Raw genomic sequence first — 13589 nt, forward strand, 5'->3', positions numbered from 1 at the left:
TTCGTACACTAAAACACAATTATTATTCAGCTAGAAATAATATGACATGTAATAATGTACTGCTGAGGACATATTTTATAGTATCAAAGGATGGCACAGTATTATTTTTCTGGATACTCTGTCACAGAGCAGAAGCGGTTCTCAAACAAGTAATGTTTTACTGATAATTTGTATTTAACCTTATCTGCTATTATTTGTATGTATCTGAGTAACGGCATTACACAGTTTGATTCTAGGATGAAGTATGCCTTTTTTGGAATAGTGCTGTATTTGCCTGCTGAACATACACATCATCCATCTATCTTGTATAGAAACTGTACTCAGATTGACAGTGTGAGATATGACGATCACTACTGTTCAGTTTTTCTTTTACAGTAATTACATTTTGTAATATCTGTTTGCAGGGAAGGGGTAGACATTTTTTTTCTGTGAGTAGTCACCTGCATGATGTTCTTTTGTCTCCTTGTTTTTTTCCTACAGTCTGAAAGATTTCTTGCTTCCTCCACAGATTCACCAGAATTCTATCCCAGGTTTCAACTTTGAGTGAGCCTAAGCAGAATACATAGTCCTGAGATTATTATGTGAGATACAGTTCATTAGGGCTATTATAATGAAACATGTATTGCGCAGTTTATATAAGCTACATGTGTATATGAAAGCAATCACCTTGGTCTTCACTCACATAGTTGGGTTAGCACACTGGACTTGCATTTAGGAGGACCACGGCTCAAATCCACGACCAGCCATCCTGATTTAGGTTTTGCGTGATTTCCCTAAATCTCTTGAGGAATTCTGGGATGGTTCCTCTGAAAGGGCACAGCCAACTTCCTTCCCCATCCTTCCCTAATAAGATGGGACCGATGACCTCGACGTTTGGTCCCCTCCCCCCAACCAACCAACCAGGAAAAAATAAAAGTGGCTGTTGAAAATGTGAATCTTAAGACTCATCAAACAGCCTAATTTCTTGAACTTTTCCAACATGTTGGCTGCAACAGAAATAAGAGTTCTTTTTGCTGTCTAGTAACTTATTGAGAACCTCCTCGAATAATATCCAATACTGTCTCTTTCTCATAATCAGTTTTTATTCAGAGCTGAAATCAGACATTGCTTTTCAGACCTTTCTCACCTCATCATGGTCAATATCAGCAGCCGCATTAATTATCCTTCCTCGCAACTCTTCCAAGTGGCAGTGGAGGTAGGATTGTCATTTGGAGTATTGAGTGGACCTTTGGATACAGAAAAAGGAGTGCCAAGTGGAGAAATCAGGACATTTCTGACATATTCTTCTATTTGAGTTCATTGGAGGGGTGACAGCAATGGAGTCAGCCAGAAAAATTTGCACCGTGTGTGGGGATAATGCCATTGGACAGAGCACAACAAGAAAATGATTGTCTTGTTTTAAGGAGGATTGTTTTAACATTGGTAACTCTCCACATCCAAGCAGATTTTCAGGGTGTGATAAAAAATCAAGTGTATGGGTAACGCATGCTCAGACCCAAAATTACAAAAATATGTAGATGGCCATATGCACATCTCTCCTTGCTCGTCATCAGCTGGTTCATGAGCAACACAGATCATTTTGTCCTATATTGTTACTGGTGACAAGAAATAGTGTCTTTATGCTAGCATAAGGAAAATGACCCCCCCCCCATGAACCATGGACCTTGCCGTTGGTGGGGAGGCTTGCGTGCCTCAGCGATACAGATAGCCGTACCGTAGGTGCAACCACAACGGAGGGGTATCTGTTGAGAGGCCAGACAAACGTGTGGTTCCTGAAGAGGGGCAGCAGCCTTTTCAGTAGTTGCAAGGGCAACAGTCTGGATGATTGACTGATCTGGCCTTGTAACAATAACCAAAACGGCCTTGCTGTGCTGGTACTGCGAACGGCTGAAAGCAAGGGGAAACTACAGCCGTAATTTTTCCCGAGGGCATGCAGCTTTACTGTATGATTACATGATGATGGCGTCCTCTTGGGTAAAATATTCCGGAGGTAAAATAGTCCCCCATTCGGATCTCCGGGCGGGGACTACTCAAGAGGATGTCGTTATCAGGAGAAAGAAAACTGGCGTTCTACGGATCGGAGCGTGGAATGTCAGATCCCTTAATCGGGCAGGTAGGTTAGAAAATTTAAAAAGGGAAATGGATAGGTTGAAGTTAGATATAGTGGGAATTAGTGAAGTTCGGTGGCAGGAGGAACAAGACTTCTGGTCAGGTGACTACAGGGTTATAAACACAAAATCAAATAGGGGTAATGCAGGAGTAGGTTTAATAATGAATAGGAAAATAGGAATGCGGGTAAGCTACTACAAACAGCATAGTGAACGCATTATTGTGGCCAAGATAGATACGAAGCCCACGCCTACTACAGTAGTACAAGTTTATATGCCAACTAGCTCTGCAGATGACGAAGAAATTGAAGAAATGTATGATGAAATAAAAGAAATTATTCAGATTGTGAAGGGAGACGAAAATTTAATAGTCATGGGTGACTGGAATTCGAGTGTAGGAAAAGGGAGAAAAGGAAACATAGTAGGTGAATATGGATTGGGGGACAGAAATGAAAGAGGAAGCCGCCTGGTCGAATTTTGCACAGAGCACAACATAATCATAACTAACACTTGGTTTAAGAATCATGAAAGAAGGTTGTATACATGGAAGAACCCTGGAGATACTAAAAGGTATCAGATAGATTATATAATGGTAAGACAGAGATTTAGGAACCAGGTTTTAAATTGTAAGACATTTCCAGGGGCAGATGTGGACTCTGACCACAATCTATTGGTTATGACCTGTAGATTAAAACTGAAGAAATTGCAAAAAGGTGGGAATTTAAGGAGATGGGACCTGGATAAACTAAAAGAACCAGAGGTTGTACAGAGATTCAGGGAGAGCATAAGGGAGCAATTGACAGGAATGGGGGAAATAAATACAGTAGAAGAAGAATGGGTAGCTTTGAGGGATGAAGTAGTGAAGGCAGCAGAGGATCAAGTAGGTAAAAAGACAAGGGCTAGTAGAAATCCTTGGGTAACAGAAGAAATATTGAATTTAATTGATGAAAGGAGAAAATATAAAAATGCAGTAAGTGAAACAGGCAAAAAGGAATACAAACGTCTCAAAAATGAGATCGACAGGAAGTGCAAAATGGCTAAGCAGGGATGGCTAGAGGACAAATGTAAGGATGTAGAGGCCTATCTCACTAGGGGTAAGATAGATACCGCCTACAGGAAAATTAAAGAGACCTTTGGAGATAAGAGAACGGCTTGTATGAATATCAAGAGCTCAGATGGAAACCCAGTTCTAAGCAAAGAAGGGAAAGCAGAAAGGTGGAAGGAGTATATAGAGGGTCTACACAAGGGCGATGTACTTGAGGACAATATTATGGAAATGGAAGATGATGTAGATGAAGATGAAATGGGAGATATGATACTGCGTGAAGAGTTTGACAGAGCACTGAAAGACCTGAGTCGAAACAAAGCCCCCGGAGTAGACAATATTCCATTGGAACTATTGACGGCCGTGGGAGAGCCAGTCCTGACAAAACTCTACCATCTGGTGAGCAAGATGTATGAAACAGGGGAAATACCCTCAGACTTCAAGAAGAATATAATAATTCCAATCCCAAAGAAAGCAGGTGTTGACAGATGTGAAAATTACCGAACTATCAGCTTAATAAGTCACAGCTGCAAAATACTAACACGAATTCTTTACAGACGAATGGAAAAACTAGTAGAAGCCAACCTCGGGGAAGATCAGTTTGGATTCCGTAGAAATATTGGAACACGTGAGGCAATACTGACCTTACGACTTATCTTAGAAGAAAGATTAAGGAAAGGCAAACCTACGTTTCTAGCATTTGTAGACTTAGAGAAAGCTTTTGACAATGTTGACTGGAATACTCTCTTTAAAATTCTAAAGGTGGCAGGGGTAAAATACAGGGAGCGAAAGGCTATTTACAATTTGTACAGAAACCAGATGGCAGTTATAAGAGTCGAGGGACATGAAAGGGAAGCAGTGGTTGGGAAGGGAGTAAGACAGGGTTGTAGCCTCTCCCCGATGTTGTTCAATCTGTATATTGAGCAAGCAGTAAAGGAAACAAAAGAAAAATTCGGAGTAGGTATTAAAATTCATGGAGAAGAAATAAAAACTTTGAGGTTCGCCGATGACATTGTAATTCTGTCAGAGACAGCAAAGGACTTGGAAGAGCAGTTGAATGGAATGGACAGTGTCTTGAAAGGAGGATATAAGATGAACATCAGCAAAAACAAAACAAGGATAATGGAATGTAGTCTAATTAAGTCGGGTGATGCTGAGGGAATTAGATTAGGAAATGAGACGCTTGAAGTAGTAAAGGAGTTTTGCTATTTGGGGAGCAAAATAACTGATGATGGTCGAAGTAGAGAGGATATAAAATGTAGACTGGCAATGGCAAGGAAAGCGTTTCTGAAGAAGAGAAATTTGTTAACATCCAGTATAGATTTAAGTGTCAGGATGCCATTTCTGAAAGTATTCGTATGGAGTGTAGCCATGTATGGAAGTGAAACATGGACGATAAATAGTTTGGACAAGAAGAGAATAGAAGCTTTTGAAATGTGGTGCTACAGAAGAATGCTGAAGATTAGATGGGTAGATCACATAACTAATGAGGAAGTATTGAATAGGATTGGGGAGAAGAGAAGTTTGTGGCACAACTTGACCAGAAGAAGGGATCGGTTTGTAGGACATGTTCTGAGGCATCAAGGGATCACCAATTTAGTATTGGAGGGCAGCGTGAAGGGTAAAAATCGTAGAGGGAGACCAAGAGATGAATACACTAAGCAGATTCAGAAGGATGTAGGTTGCAGTAGGTACTGGGAGATGAAAAAGCTTGCACAGGATAGAGTAGCATGGAGAGCTGCATCAAACCAGTCTCAGGACTGAAGACCACAACAACAAACAACAACAAGGAAAATGAAGGAATGCTTGAGCCCAAACAAAGCAGCAACTCCCCATACAGAGACTAGCGTGCATCCATAAAAGATGTTATGAATCTGGTGGAACAGCGATGGTGTGGTGTACTGTGAACTGCTTCCAAGGTGTGACCATCACAGCTGCTGAGAGTTATTGTCAACATCTGAGATGTCTTGTAGATGCAGCCCAAGAACAAGAACCAGGAAGACTGTGCGAAGTAATGCTAGTACGTAATAGTGGCCACCCGCATCCTGTTAGACTGACAAAACACACTACACAGGAGTTGAGTTGGGAAGCCATTCTGTACCAACCTTATTCACCTGATCTTAAGCCCTCAGATTTTCATTTTTTCTGCTGTCTATTAAACAACTTTCAGAGAACTTCCTGCATGAAAATGTGCTCTGAAGTTGGCTCGATGAGCTCCTTATCTGAAAACCATGTGATTTCTGCAGTCACAGAATCAAATGGTTACCCAAGCATTGGCAAACCGTTTTAAATATACACACACCAAAAAAAGTTTAGCATCACCCCGGTTCCCAGAACTCCTGAAGATGGACATTGACTGTCAATATTGACCACAGACAAAGTCCCTTTGACTATTCAGAGATGTCACTAAACCTGCCCAAACCATGCATGAGCAGCGCCTATTAGACAGAGGGCGTCCGACAGCCGATCAGTTCCAGCCATTCCACCAGGAAGGAGGTACACAGCTCGTGTTGTCTGTAGTTCAACCATGCCTAGATGGTCAATACCGCGGTTTGATCGTGTCCTCATTGTTACTTTGTGCCGGGATGGGCTACCAACAAGGGAAGTGTCCACGCGTCTCAGAGTGAACCAAAGCGTGTTGTTCGGGTACAGAGGAGATACAGAGAGACAAGAACTGTCGATGACATGCCTTGCTCATGCTGCCCAAGGGCTACTACTGCAGTGGGTGACCACTACCTACAGATTATGGCTCGGAGGAACCCTGACAGCAACACCACCGTGTTGAATAATTCTTTTCATGCAGCCACAAGATGTCGTGTCATGACTCAAAATGTGCACAATAGGCTGCATGATGCGCAACTTCACTTCCTACATCCATGGCAAGATCCATATTTGCAACCACGGCACTGTGCAGTGCGCTGCAGATGGGCTCAACAACATGCCGAACGGACAATTGAGAACTGGCATCACGTTCTCTTCAACTATGGGTGTCGCATATGCCTCCAACCAGACAATCGTCAGAGACGTATTTGGAGGCAGCTCGGTCAGGCTGAATGCCTTAGACACACTGTCCAGCGAGTGCAGCAAGGTGGAGGTCCCCTGCTGTTTTGCGGTGGCATTATGTGGGGCTGACATACACCGCTGGTTGTCACAGAAGGTACTGTAATGGCTGTACGGTATGTGAATGCCATCCTCCGACCAATAGTGCCACCATATCGACAACATATTGGCGAGGAATTTGTCTTCATGGACAACAATTCACACCCCCATCGTGCACATCTCGTGAATGACTTGATTCAGGATAATGACATTGCTCGACTAGAGTGGCCGGCATGTTCTCCAGACATGAACCATATCGAACATGTGTGGGGTTGATTGGAAAGGGCTGTTTATGGATGATGTGACCCATCAACCACTCTGAGGGATCTACGCTGAATCGCGTTGAGGAGTGGGGCAATCTGGACCAACAGTGCCTTGATGAACTTGTTGTAGTATATCACGATGAATACAGGCATGCATTAATGCAAGAGGACTTGCTACTGGGTATTAGAGGTACTGGTATGTACAGCAATCTGGACCACTACCTCTGAAGGTCTCATTGTATGGTGGTACAACATGCAGTGTATGGTTTTCATGAGCAATAAAAAGGGCGGAAATGATGTTAATGTTGATGTCTATTCCAATTTTCTGTACAAGTTCCGGAACTCTTGGAACCGAGGTGATGCAAAACTTTTTTTGATGTGTGTATTATTGATGACAAGTCTCTGTTATCTGTATGAGTTGTGTTTATTAAACTTGTGAAAAAACGTTACCAACTTGTGCACTAATGAATATCTGTCTCCCCGTGTGGTATTATTATTATTATATATGATCTCCCTTTTGGACTGTGATCACCCATATTTTATTAATAAACGTGAAGTTGTATTGAAATGCCTGAAAAGTTTCTCCTAGATAACAGTATCCAGAGTATTATTGTGTTAGTCACACTGCACTCTTTCATGTCATACACTGATGAAAACTTAACTCACTTTCTTGCCTTTATAAAGTTTATACAACTGTATGTCTCTGACTTGCCCCTCTCCACCAAGCAAAGGGGCAGTATGATATACAAAATTTCTTTTATGTATTTTAATGCATCGCTGGTGGCCCGGTGGTCTAGCAGGTAGAGCAGTAAACTATGGTCTTGGAGGTCCTTGGTTCAATGTCTGCTAGGAATGGGTATTTTTCCTCTTTACAGTCACCCCCCCCCCTCCCCCTCCAGGATGGTCCCAGGTCCACTCATCCTGTCATGAAATGAGTACCGGAAGATCATTCCTGGGTGTAAAAAGTGCCCAGGCCACCACGCTCACTGCCCACCCCCTTCTAGTGCCAAAGTGAAGGAATCGATACCCGGTCCTAAGCTCGTGCTACAGACTTTAACTTTTCATTCACCACTGCAGAATTTCTTCTGATTTACTTGATAGCCATATTAATTACCTTTTCATTTTTATCTGTACTTTACTCTCAATAAATTGTGCAACAGTAGTTGTAGTGTTGGTTCACCAGAAATGATATTTGTTTCAGTGTTTCTACCATTCACGTGAAATCTTACTTAAGATAATGCTACATTTTTTCCCTCCAGAACTTCGAGGCTTGGAACAATCTGGCGAAGGCCTACGTAAAACTGGGTCAAAAGGCTCGCGCCTGGAAGGCACTGAAAGAAGCTCTCAAATGTAATTTTGAGAACTGGAAAGTGTGGGACAATCTCATGATTGTGAGCACTGACTGCGCAGAGTTTGAAGACGTAAGTATAAACCTTGAGAAATTTCACTACAGTGCAACAATGTTCACATTTGAATCTCAATACATTGGGCATCAGAGCAAGTTGCATGTGTGCTGTTATTTATTAATTGTTCTCTGTGCAACTGTTATATTAATTCTCTGTGAACAACTGAGCATTTGACAGTATGTGCCATTTTGCTACAAAAGCAGCCGACTGCTGAAGAAGTTACATAGTTGCACAGATGTTACTTATGTTTTAGTGGTCACCGTGACCAGATATTGCATTGGCTTCAAGGATGAATGTCACGTTAATGGGCAGCGAGAGGCTAAGGTGGTAATTGTGTTCTATTTGTAGCAACCAATCAACATTTGTCTGGAATGATCTATAAAAATTATTGTAAACACAAATCAGATAAACAAGTGTCAGTTTCCGCTGTCTGCAGTCAGGTGCAGTTATGTGGTTGGAGACAGTGGGCATATGTATGTGAGTTGTGCTTGTCTGAATGTCTGCATGTTCTCTATTTTGGAAGAAGGCTTCTAGCCAAAAGGTGAAATGTTTAGTTGTCTTTTCGTTGCACATGCCTGTGACTCAACATCTGCTCTGTAATGTGAATACCGATCTATTCCTTTCCTAATATTTTTGTTATTCCGTCCTGTACTTTCCATCGGTTGATTTTGTAGGGAGATGCAGGATGACTTCGACACAATTTCTGTTTGATGTGATCGTGGCAGCTTCCTCTAAATGTAGAAAAATGTAAGTTAATGCAGATGAATAGGAAAAACAACCCTGTAGTGTTCAAATACTATGTTGATGGTGTGCTGCTTGACACAGTCATGATGATTAAAAATTTAAACGCTATGTTTGGATTAAAGATATTCATTGAAGCAATTCAAAGGTGTGCTGCTAGATTTGTTACTCCAAGTTTGATCAACATCTGAGTATTACGAAGATGTTTTGTGAATTCAAATAGGAATCCCCAGAAGGAAGCCAATGGTATTTCCATGAAACACTATTGAGAAAATTTTGAGTACCAGCATTTGCAGTTGACTGCAGAATAGTTTTATTGCCTCCAACATACACATTTGATTTATATGAACACAAGATGAGAGAAATTGGACTCGGACAGAGGCATATAGTCCCATCACCCTTTACTGTAATGTGGTTTGTGGTGTGTGAATTTCCTCCTCATTTTCAAAAATTCAAATCTTTGTTCACAGTCAGATATCAGTATTGAAATTTTTACAGTACGTTGCTGCCATATAGGTGTACAAACTGTGAAAAAATCTTATTTTTATATTCAGTCCCACCTGAGATAACTAACCCCAAACTTTACAAAAAATGAAAATTTTCAAATTTCAAAAATTCATAAAAAAATTAAGGAAAGATTTGTAAGTGTTCTTGCTCTATATGAGGCTAATAGTGTATGATATCTAACTATAGGAAAAAATAGACTCTCATAAATCACTCCTTGTTTGTTATTTTTGGGCCTAAAAAGTGGATTTTTGAAAATTTGGATACCAAACTTTGGAGGTCATTTTGACTGGTTATTTTTGAATTTAGGGTATTTTGTGTAATAGACAATGTTGTAGAGGACACTTTTCTAAAAATAATCATGTCAATTGCAATGTTGTAACTTAATCCAGTGCAGAGATATTCATATTTTTGCTAATGTCTGTAAACTGAAACATCGTTGCACGCTTACAGATGAAAATGGCCACCATTCAGTAAAGGTGAAAGGTATAATTTTTTTAAAAAACTGTTTTGCACTTCTCAATTATAGGGTAGTCACATAAAAAAATTAAAATATTTTAAAATGGTCAAGCAACCAACTTAATTTTTATTGGACCACTTCATTTGGATTGACCCATGTCCAGAAAGCAAGTACCATTTCATTCTATGACCGCTGCAGTACTAGTGTCACAGTTCCTCACATTTGCACTTTTCTTTCTGGTTCATTATCTTTGCACTTATGTCATGACAGCCAGATTGTATTGTGTTTACATTTGTTAGTAATCCTTCAATATGTTTAGGACAGTCTCTGAACCTGCCAACTGTGAAGAGCGTTCTGTAATCCTTTTTTGAACACAAAGAACGTTAAGCTAAATTAAATTCTTCATCAATTTGTAGAGATTTATGGTGGAAATGTAGTGTTTGATGTAATGGTTAGAAAGTGGGTGAGACAGTTTAATGATGGACGAACAGTTGTTCATGATGAAGCACAGAGAGGTTGGTCTTCTGTTGTCAGTGATGATTTGGTTGAGAAAGTGAATGAGAAAATTTGTGAAAACAGACATTCCACAATAAGAACGCTTTGTGTTGAACTTCCATAAATTTCAAAAACTGTATTGGATGAGATTCTCATGAATCACCAAAATTTTTGTGAATTGTGTTTCAGTTGGTTTCCAAAAATGCTTACGGATGTCCACAAGAAGTGACTTGGCAGTGCTTTGACATTTCTTACCTGATACAGTGATGAGAGTAGATGAATTTTTAAACATATTTGTGGCTGGTGATGAAACTTGGGTTCGTCATGTCACTACAGAATTGAAACAACAGTCAATGGAGTGGACGCACTCATGATCCCCCCATAAAACAAAATTCAAAACAATGTTGTCAGTGCAAAAAATGTCAAATATACTGTGTTCTGGGACAGACTGAGTATTCTGCTTGTTGAGTTTCTTCCCATAGGTGAAACTACCAATGCAGTACAATAATGTGGAACGCTGAGGAAAAACTTTTGGCACACAATTCAAAGTAAAAGGTGTGGAATGCTCAGTCAGGGCATTGTGTTGCTTCATGACAGTGCATGATCCCACTCTGCTGGTGTTAATCAAAGTCTTATTAAAAAATTCAGTTGGGAGCTGTTCAATCATCCACCCTACAGTTCCAGTCTCGCACCTTCTGACTACAACTTACTCTTGAACTTGGAGGCGTTGTTTTGGAGAAGGACACTTTAACAACTTTAATGATGCAAAAAATGGGTTTCAGCAGTGGATATCTTCATATGAAGAAGGCATAGAAAAATGGTTTTACGCTATGATAAATGTCTGAAAAATTGCAGCAACTTTGTAGAAAAATAGTTTAAGAAGTGCTCTTCCTTGAAAAATAATAATAATAATAATAATTTCTTGGGGGGGGGGGGGCAGCTTCTCGTATAACTTACCACATTATATTTAGCTGATGCAAGTGCAAATAATATTAATTAATACAGTCATAGTATTGTGTTTGTACAGTGATTTAATTTAATAGAGTCACTTCTCTTTTTATTTCTGTATTCCTTGACTCATTTCACATTTTTGAAGCTTCTCTTTCATGACGCAAACTACATAATGTGATGAATGAACGAAAGAAATTTTTTGCTCTCCTACCATATTGTAAAACAACATCCATTACTATAATTCAGAACCACATTAGTGTGCTAACAATAAGTAAATAATATCCAGTCTGATGAAAAAAGATACAGTGTCACATGGATTTCTTTGCTTTTGCACTACCATTTAGTTGCATATTTCTCACTGCAGGTCATACAAGCATATCACAGGATATTGGACCTCAAAGCTAAGCATGTCGATGAGGATGTCCTTCGAATCCTGGTGAAAGCAGTGGCAAACAACCTCCCAGATAATGCCGGTGTGCCATCACGGAGACTGATAAAGGCTGCACTGGGTCTGTTTGGGCGTCTTACAGGACAGGTAAAAGAAAGGAGTTGCTAACTGTCACTTAGTGTTACCTGTAATGTTGCTTTATTTGTTGTCCTAAGTCATATTAATTTCATATGGTGTGTATTCATTTATTCTAACAGATTCACTGCCCTCTAATAATTTTTGAAACATGTCAGCTAATTGTTGTGCAGATTGTGATGATGTATGCTCAACCATTAAAGCAAGCTCAAATTAGGTAATATTTGCTGTGGTAGCTCAGGCCAACAGCAAATGGTTAGATTTTAATAGTGTAGCAAAGACAGGGCTGTAGAGTGTCCTCCATGTTATTCAGTCTGTGCACTGAGCAAGCAGCAAAGGAAGCCAACAAGAAATACGGGAAGGAATTAAAGTTCGGAGAGAAGAAATAAATTTTTTTATGTTTGTTGATGACATTGCAAGTCCTTCATAGAAGGCAAGAACTTGGAAGTTTAGTTGAACAGAGGGATAGTGTCTTGAAAGGAGAATGTGAGACAAACATCAACAAAAGCAAAACAATGATAATGTTTTGTAGTAAAATTAAATCAGTGTATGTTGAGGCAATTAGATAAGGAAATTAGGCTCTAGAAGTAGTTGAGAAGTTTCACTTTTTGGGCACAAAATAGCTGACAGTGGCTAAATAAGGAGGATGTGAAGTGCAAACCAACAACGTGGTGCTAGGGATAAATACTGAAGATTAGATGAACAAAAGGGGTAACTAATGAGTCGGTACTAACTGAAATTGAAGGGAAAAGAAATTGATGGCAGAATTTGTCTTGAAGAGAGGATTGATAGTTCACTTCCCAAGCTATCAAGGAATCACTGAAATTGCTGATGGAAGGAAGTGTGTGAGGTAAATATTGTAGGGGGAGATAGATGAAATGACTTCAGTCAGCAGTTTGAAATAGGTATAGGCTGCAGTAGTTAATGTAGAAACAAGACTCACAATAGAACAGCATAGAGGGCTGCATCAAATCAGTCTTCAGACTGAAGACCACTGGAACAACAACACTACGGAATGTCACTTGCACATAAAAATTTATTTAATGGTAATTTTGGGTGTAGAGCATCAGTTTTTAAGTTGTTTACAACATGTAGGTACCTGTTTCTCCTGCCGTATCCAGCAGGGTGACGTCTTCAACAACCACCAATATTTTGACAGGTGAACACCTTGTCATTTTCAAGGCAAAACTGCAGCAAGTAAGCACCGTGCAAGTGAATTTAAAACGTGAGTTTTCAGGGCAATTGCAGAAAGAACAACAAACCTACCTACCCCCCCCCCCCCCCCCCCCCCCACACACACACACACACACACTCACTCACTCACTGTAAATACTAGTGTCACCATACAACCATAGATCACTGATGCCAAAAGTTATTGATAGTGAAAGTAGTGAAAATTAAAAACTAGCATTAACCCTATGGTTTTTGACATGGGGGACAGTAGGATTCCACGCAGAGTTTAAGCAGAAGCCTCCAGCTCTATTTGCAAGGTTACTGAAGGGAGACGAAAATTTAATAGTCATGGGTGACTGGAATTCGAGTGTAGGAAAAGGGAGAGAAGGAAACATAGTAGGTGAATATGGATTGGGGCTAAGAAATGAAAGAGGAAGCCGTCTGGTAGAATTTTGCACAGAGCATAACTTAATCATAACTAACACTTGGTTCAAGAATCATAAAAGAAGGTTGTATACATGGAAGAATCCCGGAGACACTAAAAGGTACCAGATAGATTATATAATGGTAAGACTGAGATTTAGGAACCAGGTTTTAAATTGTAAGACATTTCCAGGGGCAGATGTGGACTCTGACCACAATCTATTGGTTATGAACTGCAGATGAAAATTGAAGAACTGCAGAAAGGTGGGAATTTAAGGAGATGGGACTTGGATAAACTGACTAAACCAGAGGTTGTACAGAGTTTCAGGGAGAGCATAAGGGAACAATTGACAGCAGTGGGGGAAAGAAGTACAGTAGAAGAAGGATGCGTAGCTCTG

At 40.1% G+C, this 13589-nt stretch overlaps 1 protein-coding gene across 1 annotated transcript in view; it reads left to right on the top strand.

Moving 5' to 3' along the window:
- Positions 1 to 13589, top strand: part of LOC126424746 (tetratricopeptide repeat protein 27) — a 141309-nt gene that overhangs the window by 75570 nt on the left and 52150 nt on the right. The window contains exons 12-13 of the mRNA XM_050087466.1: positions 7775 to 7936; positions 11437 to 11607. Coding sequence (XP_049943423.1) covers positions 7775 to 7936; positions 11437 to 11607 — 333 coding nt within the window. The remainder of the gene's footprint in view (positions 1 to 7774; positions 7937 to 11436; positions 11608 to 13589) is intronic.

Source organism: Schistocerca serialis, chromosome 10, assembly GCF_023864345.2.
Source record: "Schistocerca serialis cubense isolate TAMUIC-IGC-003099 chromosome 10, iqSchSeri2.2, whole genome shotgun sequence".
Classification (NCBI taxonomy): Eukaryota; Metazoa; Arthropoda; class Insecta; order Orthoptera; family Acrididae; genus Schistocerca; species Schistocerca serialis.